The sequence below is a fragment of the Pocillopora verrucosa genome, chromosome 4, assembly GCF_036669915.1.
Source record: "Pocillopora verrucosa isolate sample1 chromosome 4, ASM3666991v2, whole genome shotgun sequence".
In the NCBI taxonomy this organism is placed as follows: domain Eukaryota; kingdom Metazoa; phylum Cnidaria; class Anthozoa; order Scleractinia; family Pocilloporidae; genus Pocillopora; species Pocillopora verrucosa.
In genome coordinates, this window is record NC_089315.1 from 9,035,239 (window position 1) to 9,053,268 (window position 18,030).

At 36.1% G+C, this 18,030-nt stretch overlaps 1 protein-coding gene across 5 annotated transcripts in view; it reads right to left on the reverse strand.

Moving 5' to 3' along the window:
* LOC131795630 (potassium channel subfamily T member 1) overlaps nucleotides 1-18,030 on the reverse strand; it is a 29,162-nt gene that overhangs the window by 6,604 nt on the left and 4,528 nt on the right. The window contains exons 1-21 of one of the 5 annotated variants that reach the window (XM_059113211.2): nucleotides 17,831-17,971; nucleotides 13,581-13,631; nucleotides 10,746-10,825; nucleotides 10,028-10,127; nucleotides 9,464-9,532; nucleotides 8,647-8,701; nucleotides 7,938-7,997; nucleotides 7,749-7,826; nucleotides 7,531-7,614; nucleotides 7,285-7,379; nucleotides 6,949-7,129; nucleotides 5,839-6,003; nucleotides 5,191-5,327; nucleotides 4,914-4,977; nucleotides 4,549-4,657; nucleotides 3,889-3,997; nucleotides 3,582-3,722; nucleotides 3,118-3,380; nucleotides 2,027-2,294; nucleotides 1,603-1,711; nucleotides 1,120-1,295 (exon numbers count right to left, since the gene is read on the reverse strand). In XM_059113211.2, coding sequence (XP_058969194.2) covers nucleotides 1,120-1,295; nucleotides 1,603-1,711; nucleotides 2,027-2,294; nucleotides 3,118-3,380; nucleotides 3,582-3,722; nucleotides 3,889-3,997; nucleotides 4,549-4,657; nucleotides 4,914-4,977; nucleotides 5,191-5,327; nucleotides 5,839-6,003; nucleotides 6,949-7,129; nucleotides 7,285-7,379; nucleotides 7,531-7,614; nucleotides 7,749-7,826; nucleotides 7,938-7,997; nucleotides 8,647-8,701; nucleotides 9,464-9,532; nucleotides 10,028-10,127; nucleotides 10,746-10,825; nucleotides 13,581-13,631; nucleotides 17,831-17,913 — 2,477 coding nt within the window. In that variant the 5' untranslated portion in view covers nucleotides 17,914-17,971. Of the gene's footprint in view, nucleotides 1-1,119; nucleotides 1,296-1,602; nucleotides 1,712-2,026; nucleotides 2,295-3,117; nucleotides 3,381-3,581; nucleotides 3,723-3,888; nucleotides 3,998-4,548; nucleotides 4,658-4,913; nucleotides 4,978-5,190; nucleotides 5,328-5,838; nucleotides 6,004-6,948; nucleotides 7,130-7,284; nucleotides 7,380-7,530; nucleotides 7,615-7,748; nucleotides 7,827-7,937; nucleotides 7,998-8,646; nucleotides 8,702-9,463; nucleotides 9,533-10,027; nucleotides 10,128-10,745; nucleotides 10,826-13,580; nucleotides 13,971-17,830; nucleotides 17,972-18,030 lie in introns of those variants that run through there. The other 4 variants (XM_059113208.2, XM_059113207.2, XM_059113212.2 and 1 more) reach the window with 4 other exon arrangements.

Below are 18,030 nucleotides of genomic sequence, written 5' to 3' on the forward strand. Positions count from 1 at the left end.
GAATTATTTCATATAATCTTCACAAGCTGTGAACTGTAGCTTCATGTACACTTGTGACGTATTCCAAAAAAATAGAATACGTAAAAATATGATAATTATCATAATTATCAATAAACATTTAATGATTTGTCAATAGACCAGGTTAATAGCTACGACTCGAATCAATTGCAGTGTCAACGAGAACTTTGTCTCAGTAGAAGTAAATGTCAAGACGACAGTTTGCTTAATGAACCTAAACAAATATTAGAGTAAACCGAAAAGGAAAGGGCAAGAATAACCCTCTCCACCCTTAAATAAGCATTCATATTCTCCACACTGTTCATTTCACATTTCCTATGGCACTAATAAGAAGAATTTGATTGACAATCAAGAGCTTCTTAGATAGGTGATCATTTCCTTCATTCTCATAACTTCTACATATGATTTATGGGTTACATTTCCTATGGCACTAGTAAGGAGAAATTGTTTGACAATCAAGAGCTTCTTAGATAGGTGATCATTTCCTTCATTCTCATAACTTCTACATATGATTTATGAGTAATACTGTTGGGAGAATTAGAAGCCAGACACTCTTTGAGGTTAAAGGGTCAAAAGAAAAAAAAATGCAAATGCCCATTGTAGCTCTTTCAAACCATGAGATTCACTGTAAGAAAGAATCTAAATAAAACCAGTCAGAAACGAATCAATCCAAAACTACAGTGGTGACAGTAAAGATAAAAAAAACAAGTTGTTTCTCGATTTCTTTTTTCTCCAATACATTCAGGCCAAAAGTCGTGGCTGCTATTGTATATTTAACAAATAGATTCCAAGTTGCCGTGCGTCTGTTCAGTAATAGATCACAGATGACGTCCAAATGTGGTAAGAACAAATAAGTGGCACATGAGGCGCAGCCGAGTGTGTCACTGATGTTCTTACTACATTTTGACGTCCTCTGTGATCTGTTACTGAACAGACGCACGGCAACTTGGAATCTATTTGTTTTGTATAATAAAGAATTTTAAAAAGTTTTGATGATGACGTCATCTATACGTCTGTCCTCCAATAGATCATAAGTGAGAACCAATCAGAATGCGTGCATAACTGAGCCTATTATATAAAATACCATAAACTGGTACTTACTCTTCTTTCAGGAGAAGTACTATGGGTTTAAGGGTGCACTTGGGCCGCTGATAAGCTCTGAGGGGCAAAATAAAGTTGTACAATCCAGCTTCGGCTACAGGTGACGCCACAATGATAGCTCCCTTTTGTCTCTGATGTAATCTGGCACTGTCATTCAGATCACGGTCTAAACAGGCCTGAAAACAAATCCCAAAATCCACATGATTTTCCCGCAGAAATTTGAGTGCGGTAAGTTAAATAAGACCTGTTCCTCGAGTTACTGTTCTTCTTTTATTTCCTGTTTCATTTCCCTTAAACCCTCCCGAGGAGGAATTATAAACGAATTCCTAAAAGCAAAAATATTCATCAAGAAATAGTTTTATAATCTAAAGTATTCGAAGTTACAATAACTTTTATAGAAATAGGGCTAAATAACCCTGACACTCATTAATCACATGAAGCCTGTTCCAGAAGCATTTAGTTCAGCTAGATCATAAAGCTTACCTCATTTCTGAGCCCTAAACAGCAGACTTTTTTAGGAGTTTTCAGAAGATGACATCTGATAGGAGTGCGGCCAATATACAAAGAACAAGGAGGAACTCCAGCCACATAGCTAGCAAAGGAAAACAGTCAAGTTCAATGTGAAGCTTGCCAAATGTAAGGCAATATTTTATTATCCCAAGTGGAAGACGGGTTTTCTCCCTCTCCAGTTAGATATCACAATCCAGCTTCGTCCTTCCCTGATTACAAGAACTTATAAATTGTCAAGACCTTGCTTTGGGATTTGCATGTCAAAAACAAAACTAAACAAAACAAACAAAATCCTCCTCAGAGAATGGCAGCTGGAAATTCAAATAACTAAACATTACACAATACATAAGAAATTCCTACCAGTATCATAACAGGAAAAATATCCTCTATTTATTACCTGGGTATCCTACTGGTGTCATCCAGCAAACTAAATTCCTGTTCTTCGTGTTCTTCCTCCTCGGAATCTGATTCATTGGGTACATACACAGAATTTGATGATCGTCTTGAGTCTGCTATGTCAAAAACGACTTCTTTAAATCCTCGTGATGGTTTCATGGAAGAAGTTCCCTGCTCTAGTTTGACTGATGAAGATGATGTCACTTGATCAGTGGAGCTGGCATGTCCAACACCATTAGCAGGAGCCTCATCTAGGTACTTAAGTCCTACTGGAGAAGAATGGTAAGGCTGTGGTCAAATCTGGTCAATCTGTGGCCATTACCATAAACTTAAACCACTGGTTAGAAATTTCATCAATGAATATTTTATGGTCTAAGCTCACCCAAAGTCACCATAAAGATTAAGAAAAATAACAATTGTTTCTAAAAGAGAATACTAGCAACTATCTGATTAATGGAATTGCAGTGTGCTGGTTTGCCTGTGGATGTAACAATTAGAGAGATCAATGTGTCCCCTTGCAAAATCCCCACTAATATGAGAGTAAAGCCTTCATCAGCATTACAGACAAGACCCAAAGTCTATCCCATTTGGGCGAAAATGGTCATCATAGCTCCCGAACATAAACAATATTAAATCACACTTCATGCTTGAAGAAGAAAGCATAAGGAGAAAAAAAAATGGAAAGCATCCCAAATGATAATAACTGGTATTTTTAGAGGAGATACACCAAAAAATAAAACAATAGACATCAAATGAATATCCCCGGAAATTATTGTACTATCAATTTGATGGCACAACTCCACATAGGTTTCATTTGAAAACAAAAACAATGGAATGAGTGTGTTAGCATTTGAACACCTAAATTCATACCAAAAATGAGGCATTGTCAATTGGGAAATACTCTTGACATTTCAAGGTTGAAACTCCCTGTTTACAAAAGAAGGTAATAATGCTATATTTTCATTCCTCAAAACAAAATATACTGAATGTGCATCTTGGTATGCTCATTTTGATATAAGTAATATCCTTTCTTCAGAACACCTGATCGATTATAATTTAGAACATGAACATGTTGTGACTTCTGAGTATTACCTGCTTCAACAGAGTCGGTATTCAGCTCAAGAGCCACAGAGCTTGCAGTAATAAATGAATCGTTCTTGTGCCTAAAGCTTCCCTTAAATAAACTGACTGACTTTTTTGGCTCTTTGTAGGCTTTAAATGCTGTGTCTTCTTCACTGGAGATGGCAATGTAGAAACATCTATCCTCAGTACTCATTTTGTGGTTTGGACCAGGATTTAACAGAATACGAGAACCTTTTCCAATTGAACGAACTGCAAAGAGTGTCACACCATATCTGGAAGAGAAAAGTTTGCAAATGGTGGAAACGTCCACTTCTAAAGAAATCTTCACATTCATTGATTGTCTGAAACCCTGACAAAAGTTAGAATCCATTTAAACAACCGACCAAAGAGTTGTCTGGAACTTCCCTGTTTCACATGATGATAAAAATTTGAGGACTACCACTTCACAGTAATCAAAAAAAGTCATTGCTCACTTCTTGTGTGCATGAAAAGCAGCATGCATAAATGTCTTTTGTGCATATGGTCTAAAGATCTTGCTGTCCCCCAGGCGGATGTCATAAATTTCATTTCCCGCACATTTACCATACATCTCATGCCAATCTTCTGATCCACTCCTAATTGACAAAAAAATTAAAGGCAGATTAGCGATATGCATCAATCTACTCAGTGAGTAGAATAAAAACATGATGGCAATGTTGTTGAAAACTGCAAGCAGGCAACCAGAAACTCTACACACATTCCAGGGTAAGAATAATCAATAAGAGTGCATATCTCACTTACTGTTCATGAAGGGTGTGAAGAAGTAGAGTGAAAAACGTGGAAATTCCTGGACACACACAGTTACTAGCCAAGAGGGCATGTTTCACTTCATCTTCACAGACAACATGCTCTGAAAACAACAATAACACAATAATATCAATTGAAAGAGTTACCATCTGTGAAAGGTTACAGGCTCTGTGCTCTCATACCAACCGATGCTAACTGAACAATTTTCTTTGTATTTTCCAAAAACAATGGAAGCCAAATTAATGCTTTTAACCCTTTCACTCTCATGATCCCACTGATAAATTTTCTTACTGCCCTCCATACAATTCTTAATATGATGTTACTTCAGATAATTTTGTATTGAATCAACTACTAGCCTCCAATTGATATTTTTCTTTATTCCCATCACTTGTCTGCTTGATATAGTGCTGATAATGTAAGGAGAAATTGTCTCTTGGTCACTCATGGGAGTTAAGGGGTTAGGTAAATAGCTCTACAGAAATTTGATTTTAGTAACTAGCACTATAGAAACTTGAGTCAACAAAAAGTTATTGGCCTCAAATTGGCATTTTCTTAGTGATTAGGATTCTCGCCAGTGATTGATCAAGTAAGGGCCATCCACAAACAATGGCTTTAAATTAAATATTCAAAAGATGGGAATATCCATTCTCTAACCTGCAAAGCTGACATGAAACTTGTTCTCTGGCTTGAGGATCTGTACATACAATGGAGTAGCAGGAGCAAAGTCCTGAATAGCCCATGTCCTCAAAATGGTGTGCTTGTCCTAAAAGAGATCAGATGTTTCATTCACAACATCCACATCACAGTACCTTCACATAAAAATGGGCTGATGATCTACGAGATTTCTCTATCACTTAGGAAGAAACATTCATTAATTCCTTGGAATTTTCATGACCATAAAACCAAAATATTCTGCCAAAAGGACTAAAGTATTTCTCATCACTTGCTTAACCTGCAAGTAAATTAGACAGAAAGAGAAGGACAGTAATTGACCATTCATGATCCTCATTCCAACTTACAGCAGCCTCTCTGTCATCTGCATATCTGTCAGTAAGGATGAAGCATCCTTCAGCATCCTCAACCCTAAGAATAAAGCATAAAATTAAATTAAACATCGCAATATGGCAATAAATAGGCTCACCAGAGTATAACTGGGCACTGGGGCACTGTGGCACTGGACTTGTGACCAGGTGGTCCTGGGTTTCAACCCCCGAACTTGCTCTTCACTGGACTGATGATTAATTGCCGTGAGTTCAACCCTTTGTACTTTGTACACATCTAAGCAATTTTTCTTACCTGGCTCTTATAAGGTCTTCATCAATGAGTGCAGATCCCTTTAAAAACGTGACTCTCTGTGACCAATGGGGTACCTGTAGGAGAATTCTCAGTGTGCTGTCAAGCTCTGATGGACAGAGCAAAACCACATGGGCATCCTATAAGATAACAGCAAAAGCTACAATGAAGGCTTAATAGCTCATAACTTTAGTAACTTTTGGTAGCTTTCTAGTCAGAACAGTCCATCACAAGTGAACCCAGTGAATATGAAAAGTCATTAATTTCATCTATGATCCTGGACTTAATATGTATCATGACACACTGCTTACAAAAACTATAGATCACTTCAAAAAGGGGAATATAATAATTTCTTTCATGATGTGGTCACTTCAGATGTGGATCACGACTGAATGCTACTAATCCCCTTCAGGCAATGAGGTCAATTGGCAATTCACACATGACTTCACCCTAACAAAATCAACAAGGACAGTGAAACTAAAATCCCAGAAGCATGGATACAAACTATCTGCAAAGAGAACAGTGAGAGAGTTGTGAAGCAGCAGACCACAGAGGGAACCTGATCTATGCTTGTATTTATTTAATTTATCTGCAATTTCAGATCTTTCATTGAACATGCAGTCATTAAACTAATAAAGAAAATGAACAAACCTGCAATCTGGTATCAGCATAAAACTCATTCAAGAAGTCAATCAGCATAGTTGGCCGGAGTATTGTTGCACATAATACCACATGTTTTTCAGAACCAGCCAGCATGCGATTAAATGTACCACCCTCTTTCTGACGAGAGACCAGCAAGAAAGCCAGCTGCTCCAACTAAGAAAAGAATTCAAAATTTCAAAAAAATTTAAAAAAAAAGTAAAATTAAATTTACAGCAATCATTATAGACTGATAAGGTTACCAGTGCTCTAAATTCTCCTGAGTACCCTCAAGACTGCCAAAACTTAATTTCAGAGATAATTTACCAAATTAAATTTCACTTTAACAAAAATTGAAGTAACTCCCAAGAAGCACATCTAGGCTAAATTTCTTATTTTTTAGTAATTGCCAAGGGGCAAACTGAAAGACTTTTCCTATATGAAGCAATTTTATAAACTTTTCTGTATTTCTTCTGACTTTGTTAGCTACTAAGGGACTGAATCAGGGAATGCATTCTATTTTGCCAAGTGTTTGTCCAGTTATAGGTCACAGATCATCATAGGTGGTGTCAAAATGTATTTAAAAAATGGATATTGAAGCCAGAGGCGACCATCTAATCAGCAAGGCTTTCCATTGCTAAATGTGGAAATATCTCATCAACATTTTCAAACCTCAGCACCAATTTGTTGCACTACACCTGCTGTGTACCCTGACATATCAAAACCAACCACCCATCAGAGGGTCTGTAATGTACAGTTTATCTAATGGACAAATTTTCAATCACAATCAGGTAATCTGCCTAAGTTTCATCTGGTATTGTTTTTGCTATGCATTTTAATTGGTCTTAAAAGTTGCACCACATTTTCCACTAATCAGAATTAAGCAATACAAGTTTTGCTGCATCTGTTTTCCTGCACTTGATGCAGTTATCTTGTTTTAACTTGAAGTTTTTATCTGCTCTTAGAAACATTTTCTTTTGTTCCTAATTGCCTGTTGTGAGCACTTTTGGTTTTGCAACACTTGATTGCAATGCACACCATCTGCAAGGCAATTCTCCACTTATCAGTACACAATTAAACCATACAACTTTGTGTTCCCTTACTCCCTCAACAGATCCTCACCTCAATAGGTAGCATAATGATAGCACAGGCAATCATTATCATAACAAATGTCTGTGCTGGCCAGTCACTTGGAGTGAATTCACCATAGCCCACTGTGCTAAACGTCACCATCACAAACCAGATACACACAAAAAAACTCCACTGTGAAGCAGGTCTCTCAAGGTGATGAATACCACATATTCTGTAATATGAACAGTTGAATAATTTATTCATTTGTAAAGGCAATTACAGTACAGAAAAAATTGTATTATACTTTCAATCCAGAAATATTTCAATTTCTTCCCACACCAAACTGATAACTTCTAAGGTGATAACATTCTTATCATTAAGACTTACCCAGTAAATAATATACATAACACAGTTCCAACCACTACAAGAACCTTTTGGGATACTGCTGACTGCTGACGCAAAGCTAGTCGGTGAAGATCATTCTATAAAGCAATAAAGGGTCACGAAAAAAGTCAATTCTGCATGAGCACAAACATGTACATGTAGGTGCATGTTATGAATGAACATGTGTTCATCAAGTTAAAATTAGCAAAGGATGCAAAGTTCTTCCCTATAATAATCAGTTATACTTACAAGCATTGCATCTAATGCATTCTTGGCAAGCCAAATATTCAAAAACAGAGGTACCCACAAATTTCTTAGTCTGCTATAAAATATCTGCAAAAGAATGTTAGTTAGCTTAGTAAGCAAAGTATTTCAATGAAAACAAACACTTCAAATCTCTATGAAAAATGGACAGATTTCTTCAAATATTTTTTAACAACTCTTATACATTTATAAATAATACTTACAGATATTAAGAAAGGCATTCCTAGCAAAATCTCAGCAATAACACGACTATTTACAATTTGACCAATGACAGAACCTCCCTACAAATTAGGAAAAAAGGAAATAAATGATAAATAAACATTGCATGATGAGTAACAAATCAAATGTCTTTCAAATCATTTGCATTAATATGGAGAATTACTTGACAGTACCTTGAAGGTCAAATAACTAAGTAAGATTGCTTCCAGTATACTGTACACTGCAATGATTGTCTGCAAATCAAACAAAGAAAATAATCCAGTGATGTTGACTGGCTTCAAGTTCCACCTGGCTCCTTGTGGTTTTCATGTTCACTCAAAGTCTTTAAGCCATACATTGTAAATTGGAAAGTTTGACATATTAAGAACCTCCTCATATCATCCTGATAGACATGGCTTGCCTTGACTCTTCAAAATCTCAATCTTCCCTCACTGCTCTCCCGTCATTTAAATGATGAATATGTGTTTCAATGAGAATTTAGGTTGGTCCAGTAAAGTTTGAAAACAGGGAGTTTTAGGTATGGGCACTTCAGCTCCATTTCAGAAGATAAAATTTGAGAGGACACACCATCTTTCTCTTAGTAACCCAACATTAAATTTCCCCTGGCATTGTTAGTTTTCAGGCTGAAATGTCTCAATTGAAGAGTAAAAAACTGTGTCCCACCAACTAAACCAGCCTGGTTACCAATGTCATGTGACCAGATCAGAAGAATGTAACTGGTTAACATACACTTGTAGGTTCAATATCAGTATCTGAGAAACTGCACACCTTACCCTCCCCTAACCCAAAAACAGTCCACTGATAACAAGTTAGGGTTGATATTGGGTTAGGTGAGGGGTCGGTGCATAGTTGCTAAGATTTTGACACTGATTCCACTTCTACCTGTACAATCCATATCAAATGGGGTCTTTCAACCCATAGCAATGACCACCAATAACTGCAAGAGCGAGAAATAGTAGATGCTATTATGCTAAACCCCTAAGATATTAATTAAGCATCAGAGATCAGAGGATCAGAGAATATTCTAGAATTCAGTGATGCAAGCTGTCACCATTTTTATCACCATGCCAAGTGAAAAATATATTCAGGAACTAAAGTTTCAGCAAAAGCAGCCAATTGGTGACCAAAAATTTTTAAAAAAATGAAACATTTGAAAGTGTTGCACCTGTACCTTTCTTTTCCTCACTAGAAGTCTATGTAATACTACAAGAAGTGTCCTCTCATCGATATGATGTGTTATTCTTTAGCATCTAAACTTTTTTTTTCTGGCCACCATATTACAATGACAGGCCCCGCCACAATGTGACTTTTAGAAAAAATGACCTTTAAGCCCTGTAATTGCTACAATTCAATTTAGACAAGAAGAGTATTCCCCTGGCTGTCCTTTGACCCCTTAACCCCTAGGAGTGACTAGCATCTAATTTCTCCTTTCAAATTACTAACTGAATCACAGCAATTAATGTCCTGAGAATAAAGTAAATGATCGCCAACTAAAAAAGAAACTTTTGATTGTTAAACAAATTCTCCTTGTCAGCACCTTGGTAAATGTACAGAGAACATTATGGAGAATATGAATACTGATGTTAGGGTGTAAAGGGTGAACCCTATTTTCCTTCAAATAAATTCTGTACTAAATGCCGTGATGTATGAAACTCAAGTATGTTCTTTTTAAAGCAAAATACAGAATATAAAACCTTACTTCTCTCCTTCATGATATACAGGACAAGCCCACTCACGGTTGGCAGTTCTGTTATCTGGACAACCATATCTGTTAATTGAGGTCAAAATAAAAAAAAAAACAAGTAAGTGCAATCATTATCACATTGGTAAAAGTTGAAGTCTTTATTGATGGTACAGTCAAACCTCAATTATATTGGCCCACAGGGACTGGGCTGAGTACTCCAGGTAATTAAGAGTTTGGATGACCAGAAATATGAATATTAATGGGCCAAAAATGAAAAGGAATACATTTCATTTAATCAATATTATGCAATAATTAAAGTAAATTCTCAAATCATCGTGCATTGTGCTTTCAAGTATATAAAAAAAAAACCTGTAATAAGTGACTGCTTATTAAAGGTTTGACTGTATTCCCTAGAAGCAACAGAGGGCTTTTTCCACTTTTAAACAGCCGTGTTCATGCACCCCTTTAAAGATTAGAACCTTGACTAAAGATCAAATAAGTCATTTATTCACAAGTGAAGAAGATAATTATTGTTTGAAGCTCTTGAAGTAAAATACTAATAAATGGCCATGTACTTACCCACCAGCTCGATTTGGATCTAAATCATAGCAGCCTCGTACAACATACAATACACATGACACTATCTTCAGGATGAAGCGAAATATCTGCCATCTTATACCTGGTTAAGCAATTGATCAAAGCTGTTAACACTGGGATAAATTTTAGGTGGACATATCAAACTAAACAGGTTGATGAAACAAGGTATAGTTTTTGTCCTTAATTAACATGTGTTGTTAACCATTAGTGGGTTATTTTAACCTCTTAAACTTTTAAGGAATTTTGGATTGGAACTTGTGTTAACGTATCATTTTTTCCATTTACATTTTTAAAGTTTCTGCAATTCTCACATTATTCAGTTTAATATTCAATCCAGTTTCAATCCAGCTAGGTTTAGTTGCTGGTAAAAGTAGTGTCAGTAGTAAAATGATGATCTGATCACATGAGAAGTGCCCTGACGACAATCTTTTTGCTTCACTTCCTATTAAGGAAGAAGCCATTAAGAATTGACTGGCAATTATTTTTTTTAGGTAATTTATCAATATCAAATTAGATTGCTTATTTAGGAATCAATATACAAGCTGGGTGAAAATGTTTAAGTTAAAAAAGAGTGTAATTTATATGCAGAACTGACACAATTAATTGTCACAAGAAAGTACTGAATGAAATTAATGTTAATTTTAGTGCATGTATTAATAAGTCAAGAGTGATTTGATTTCTTGTTATTAATATCACTTACTAGATCTTTGATCAGTTACAAAATAGAATTTAACTCTTTCTTTAAATGACTTGTCATGGACATAGTGCTCTACACGAACCCTGTGAAATTGAAAAGTTATTTGAGAAATTTTGACATTTTTTAGAATTAAAGCATATAATTATCTAACCCTTCATTACAACACAATGTCCTGTCACAGCAGTTATGATGTAGCAGATCTACAAACAGTAAATCAGGCAACTACAGTTTCAAGGGTGAAATTCATAATTAAGTATTATTTAGAATTGCTTTGCTTTAACCCTGTAACTCCCATGAGCCACCATGAGCAAGTTGCACCCCCCCTCCCCTCTCCCTCTCCCTCCCCCTCTCAACCATTCCAGCAAATCATGAAGATTTCCAGACAGCTTTTCTGATACCCATTCAGACTTATGGCAGGAGAGACATTGTGTGGGCAAAAACATCTTGCCTTAGTTATGACAAACCTATAAGTGGGTCAAGGGTAATGCAATAAATTGTGCCACAGCTACACTCCCAGACATATTTGCTTTCCTCCCTGGCTCTCTTAATGTTAATTAACCCTTTAACTCCCAGAAGTAATTAACATAAAACTTCTCCCTACAATATCCATACATTATTCAGCAAACAGGTAATGAGAATATTCAAACTTATCAGGTAGAAGCTACTATCTTGATCTAGCACCAAAGTCTCATAACTAATTTACAAGGAAATGTGTAGTAGCTAGAGGAGAGAATTAACAAACAGATCTTGGGAGTTAGAGGGTTAACAACATCAGAAACGAGAGGGACACAAGAACATCATAAGTAAGTCCCAAATAAATATGTCTTGCTGTGTAGCTGCTGGCAATTTTTCTGTCCATGTAAGGCATAATATTGTTGATTGTATACTACCCAGTTAAACACACATATATCCCCCAGAGACTCCTGCCACCTGTCAGAATCTAATCCTTTTTATCTGGGGCTGTACTATAGAAGGGCCTATATGCCACACATGACAAACTTTTCTCGTGGAGCACTGTGTGTCACAAAGAACTTGTCGCCCTTGATTTGTATGACAATAGACTCCTTGCACCCTGCAGTGCTTTTAGAAGCATAGCCCTACTGCAAACAGCAATTTTGTTACCATTGCATGACTTCTGATTATATGTTTCAAAAGCTGTAATTTCATTTGTTGATTTTGTATAATAATAAATTAAAGTGTTCTGTAAGTTCATGAATCATTAACAGCAAAGTGGGTGTCAATTCTATATTTTTTTAGCATTACACTTGACTGAAAAGACAACATATGCCATCAAAACACAATACTGCTTAAAGGCTGAAAAAGTACAAGAAATATTTTTAAAATCTTTTAAGATATTACTGGATATATAATTTCAACCTTCTTATTATTCAAAACAGCTTTCTAATGGACAGAAAAATCATTGGATGGGGATTAAATTCTATAAAGTTCACTTCAGACCACACCTATCACACCCATCACAGCCCTAAAGCCTCCTTCAATTTGCATGGAGTATATTTCCTGCTTTAAAATTTATTCAAACAAGCACACCATTAGTAAAATATCATGCAACTTTATGTTGACAAATATAAGAATATTCTGTCATATTTAATTGCAGATGAATTAACTGTGACTCACGATTTGTGTTTGTGACTATTGTTTGGGCAAGGAAAAGCTACATCATCCAACCAGAAAAGATGTAAACTGAATCTTAAAACTAAAATTTTCCTATCATCCTTGAAAATGAGCTGGCACACTCACATTCTCACCCGCTTACACTCAGGTCTGTCAACCATAAATTATTGATCAAATTACAAAAAAATAATTCAACAAATATCAAAGGATATTACTTTCACAAATCAATCCACAAAGGCAAACAATTTCGTCTATACTTTACTCTAAAATTCCAAACCGTCTTCAACATGTCTTAAATAAATAAATAACTCATTATTCAAATCGGTAATTTACTAGCCAAACAAAGGGACAACTTTACTTTCAACAGTCCAATCCGCTTTCAGATAACATTTAGTAATCAATTCAGATGATTAGGCAGCCTTACCTCAAGGAGATTTTTAACAGACTACACCGGCAAAGAAGCTAATGAGATCAATTGTTTTGGGGGAAAACGGCATTAACCCAGCTGCAAATCTTTAAAAGTTTTCGTGGCGCAAAATAAATCTACACTGAAAAAATAAACAAAACCGAATACGTATATATACCCAATTTTAATTAGTATCTTTTTTTATTTCATTCATTTTTGTTTTAATTTCTTTTCCAGGAGAATTTCATAAATAAACGAAAGAACTTAATTCGGTGATCGAAAAGCGACATCTTCTTATCGTATCCGTCACAGTAAGAGGTTCACCGAAAAATGATCCTCTCCTGAATAGTATTTGCAACAAGAGTTGAGTTCGAGAAACAGTTAGCAGCATAGTGCAATTTCAACGTATTTGAACGCGAGAGAAAATGAAAAAATTATCGGGTCTTATAATAAGCGAGTAGGATACGCCTTTAATAATATAAAGTCAAGATTATGAGTCAAGACAGCTTCTAAACAACTCTAAAATAAAGACATGCCACACTTCTTCGGTAGATAATTTACCACGCAACCAGGCATGCATTACTAAAATTAAAATCGCTTTAACTCTATATTTTGTGCCCTTTTCAATGATTTTCGTTCATAGCAATCAACAAATAAGGAAACCTGGTCCAATGGTTTAATCAAAGCAGCTCACTTTGGCCGATAAGAAATTGGTCGTGAAAGGAGCGGGATACTGGTACATCAAAACAAATCAACATTGCGTAAATTTAATGTCAAAAAGAAACATATTTGCCGCCTACCTTTCCTTGTCTTCGCCTTTATCTGACGAGAGGAGATCTTTGAGACGGTACCTAGGGCCAAGAAGATCAGAATCGTTCATAACAGTCGTGGAAGGAACCGACTTGGTGTACTTTACTTTAGTCTGTATCCTAACTTTCTTTCCACCGGTCGCCATATTCTTTTCTTTACGAATACTACGCAGTCATGCGCAATCAATCTGCTCCAATTATTTTCGCGCGAAAATTTACGTTACGAGAAATTATGGAACTCTTCTTTCCTTCCAAAACTGAACCTAAAAACTCCTCAAGTTTCTATCGCACCCGATAGTGCAGCAGACATCATTACTCATCTACAGCTCTCGTCAACACTTCCGAAGATTCATGAATTATTTAGATCACCACCGTCAACCACAGATGTCAAAGTCACATTCTTGGACCCATTGGCTAATGTCGACCAGGGAAGGCGACTTGAGAACAATCTTTGATATATTCTGTCGTTTTTACGATCATTATCATGTTGTTAGCTGCTCCCGAAGAGCAGCTGCTACATCTAATTATTCCTGAAAACTCTTTGTGATTTTTACACAATTTCAGAACTTTTTCCGTAATTAAGAAAATCACCCTTTTCGGCGTCAAAAAGTAGGTTCTGAATGATTCAGGCCATGGCTAATCAAGAAAAACTTAAAACAACCATTATTTGCTTACTCAGTCACACTGTTCTAATGCATCTATAATAGATACCGATTCAAAATAATCATCATTAATAAACTCTGCATATCACTCTGTAAATTGAGATATGAAATGGTCTTTGCCTGAGAAGTAATCGTTCTCAAATGTTCGATCGCGTGACGACTTTCATTGAATAAATTGAAAAACAAATGAAAGATTTCAAAGTTAAAGAATATTTCATGCTGAGCTTAAAGAAAAACCGCAATAAAGAGAATTTGCACGAGATTAACGAACGGATAAGACCTAAAAAAGCGGTTTATTTTAGCTTTATTAACAATGAAATTTTCAACTACCGAGATAAGATTACAATTGAGCAGAAGATATGTCTTTTTAAGGCGGAGGAGATGAGCAAGTTTTTTGGTTATGAAATCTGACCAACGCAATTAACCCAGCTGGAGTCAAGAGGCGGCTTCGTTTCAAAAAAACGACTCTATCGCCTTTTACTTATGGTGTGCCTTTTAAAAATTCACCTTAGGTTTAGAGAGGACTCGGAAAAGTTATGATTCTCATCTTTTTGTTATGATGAACCGACAAGTTTCCGGAAAATCTCTGATAACAAAGGTCTTCTTGTCTTTGCATCTATTAAGAATCATCGCGATGTTTTTCAAAGCCATTGTTAATTTCGCTAAACAAAAGTTTAATGAAGACATCTGCGGAAAGACATCAAAGAGGCCTGCAAAACGTGCAAAATAAAACGGCCTAAAACGCGATCTTTCCAACAACCATCCGTATATTTTCTTCGTCGGATAACACTGGAAATTGGTTTTATGTCAATGAAATATACTGTGCCTGATATAATCCTTACTTGACAATTTCTTTCTTCTCTAGAATTCATGTCTTGGGGTTGAGCATGGCAAAAATAAGCCTCTTGCAAATTTTGCGTCGAATTTAATATGGATACCTAGTCATTTCCCTGCATTAAGGATTCTTTTTTTTTTCTTGTTTAATTTTACACAATTTTAAAGACCTCTTGACTTTTTTACGAAGATGTGTTTTTACCTAATGACCAAAGATTAAATTCAAAACAACATCACGAAAAACTGCCTTATACTCATTAAAGAAAACAATCATTCCCCATTTGCAAGAAACACCAGAAAACAAAGCTAAGGAAAATTCCTCTGAAGCTCCAAGACATCCCTCATTGCGGGAGCTGCAAAGGCCCGTCAACATATTTTAGAAGCCTCCGAAGTGTCAACCTCGTTTTCGAGTAGTTATAAACAAAGACCTTTCGCTAACCCTTCGCTTTAGATAACCCTGGAAGCCAAAAAGGCTCGATGTATTTTCAAGATCGGAAAATATCTGAAGCTGCAATAATTTTATCAAAAATTATAAAAGACATTAGATTTGAAAGACGAGAAATGAAAGGCATCGAAAAACGTGACTTTGAATACGAGTAGAAATTGTTGGTTTCTTTCTTCTAATTTTATCAGTCTGTTCCTCGCCGTCGGGAACATAGTTACACCAGACACGAAAATTCTCTTTTCCAGCTTTTTTAGACTGATCAAGAAACGAATAACTTTATTGAGGCTGGCGAGCCAGCAGATGTACTACTAAGGTAAACTCACACACTGGAAGCCGAGGAAATGAATATGAAATTCCCGTTTCCAACACTGAACGTGACTTGAAATTTCTTACAATAATAAAAATTAAACATTGAGTTTCATATTGTTTAGAAAAAAAGAAAAAGATACTAGGAGACCGCTAAAGTTGCGAAAGCAGCGGGGAGCTAATTCAACAAATTCATTGGCTTTCTTTGATATTGTCACAGTTGGACGGTTGCTAAGATTCAGACAAACCTATGAAGTGAATATTTTCGTATTTTACAACTCGCAACTTTCACACTGAAAATGCACAGCCTTTACTAAATATTAAACGTCATATTAAACCACTTAGCGTCGCATGCAGCACTCAAAAATGAATTTTATCACCAAACTTGAAAATTCGGCTGCGTAAATTTTTGTTCAGAATAAACGACCGAAAAATGGTTGGCTTAAGTAATCAATTTGGTCACAAAAATGAATTACTGATCATAGGATTCTCAACTTTTCTCCAGGCAACCGATATATTGATTCTCCGCATCAACACGATAATGTTAAGATAACATTACTCGAGGATGACTGCATACGGGTATGAGTCATAATTTATTTTAGCCCTTCAAACTTTGTTTTTAAATTGATCGATATCTAAAATTTTCGTTAGTTTGGAGAAGATCGCAAGTGGTGAGAACTACATTATTCATCATGTTGAGTCTGGGCTTTAAATGCAGTTTTCACCTTAGTCTAGGCAAATTAAACCATCAGAGCCATTATAGAGAACTCGAATATCGAACTGTTTTTGACTTAAGCAGGTGCGAGGAAGGTGGCTCAAGATGTTAACTTATAGAATTGAGGTTTTTGCTTTCAGCTAATTTTAATTGTTTTCTTTCTCTATTTATGGTCGCCGTTCTAATGACTCGTCTTCGTTGATAAAAATAAACAAAATAAACAGCTCCGAAATTTCGTTATAATCGAAGAGGAAAGCTCCAGTCTGGGAAAAAATTACCTCAGAGTACAAGGTGCTGCCACATTCCTGTTGGAGAAAGGACAACCACGACAAAGTTTACGTCGTTCAGGCAGAACTACGAAAAGATACCTCCTTGAAAGCGTTGTTGACTATGTTAATTTTGTGAAAACATTAAACTCATAATCAGATGCGAACCAATTTTGAGAAATTGCATGGCGTCGCCAAGTTATTTGAGCCTTGAAACGAGTAAAAAACTAAACCGAAGGAATAGCGTTCTGCGTTTAACAAAAAATTATCATTTCATGTTTAATTAACGTTCCCTTCGTAAACTTCTTTGTATGGTGTTACATCCGTGGCACTTGTCACAATAAATTTTCTTCTCGCGTCAATAAAACGCACACGGGATATATATTATTGGAAATTCAGAAGCAGCGAGCGCCTGGGACATTGGTTAAAAAAGAAGTTGTCGGTAGGAATTCAGGTTTATGATGATTAGACGAAAAAAATAATAACTAAGTTGCAAGGAGGCTATTTATAGTAGCATACACGGCCATTTGATCTGTAGTTTATGGCGCCAAGTGGTGAAACCAGTTGTTCTCGAACATTATGAGATGTGCGTGTGATGAAAGAAATAAAATCAACTAGAATTTTGGGTCAAAAATTACATGCATGAATGACTAGATAACACATGGTCGTGTTGCTGCGAGACAAATCAATAATGAAATAAGCTTTCGCAATGTCTTGTGCCGATCTCTGAACCCCTGGTAAGCCTATCTCTGAAAGCTGCCGTAACGTTGGAGTGAAATGGCGATATATTGAAGTGGAATCGATCCAATTCACCGCTCGCTTGTTTTCAAAGAAGAGATTCCTGTGTTAACTGAGAGTCACGTTATGTTATTTTGTTATGATCCTGTTTTTCACACGAAGTACAATGCATGTTACCGATCTTACTAAAACAGCAATCCACGTACGTAGCATCCACCATCTACATACATGTTTTGTATAATCAAAATATGGATGTTGCACGAAGACTACGATACCTTGTTGAGCCAGGATGAGGAGGTGGAAGCAAAACAGGAACACCATCAGAACTTTGGCGATTCGGCGTGTTTCCGTTTGCCATTACAAATGGTTAATATATACCGAAACAACAGGGAGACTTCCAAGCTAGCATATATTATTGATCACTGCACAGTCAATATGATATTCGAAGGGTTTCCAGCGGTTGTGACGCTTCCTT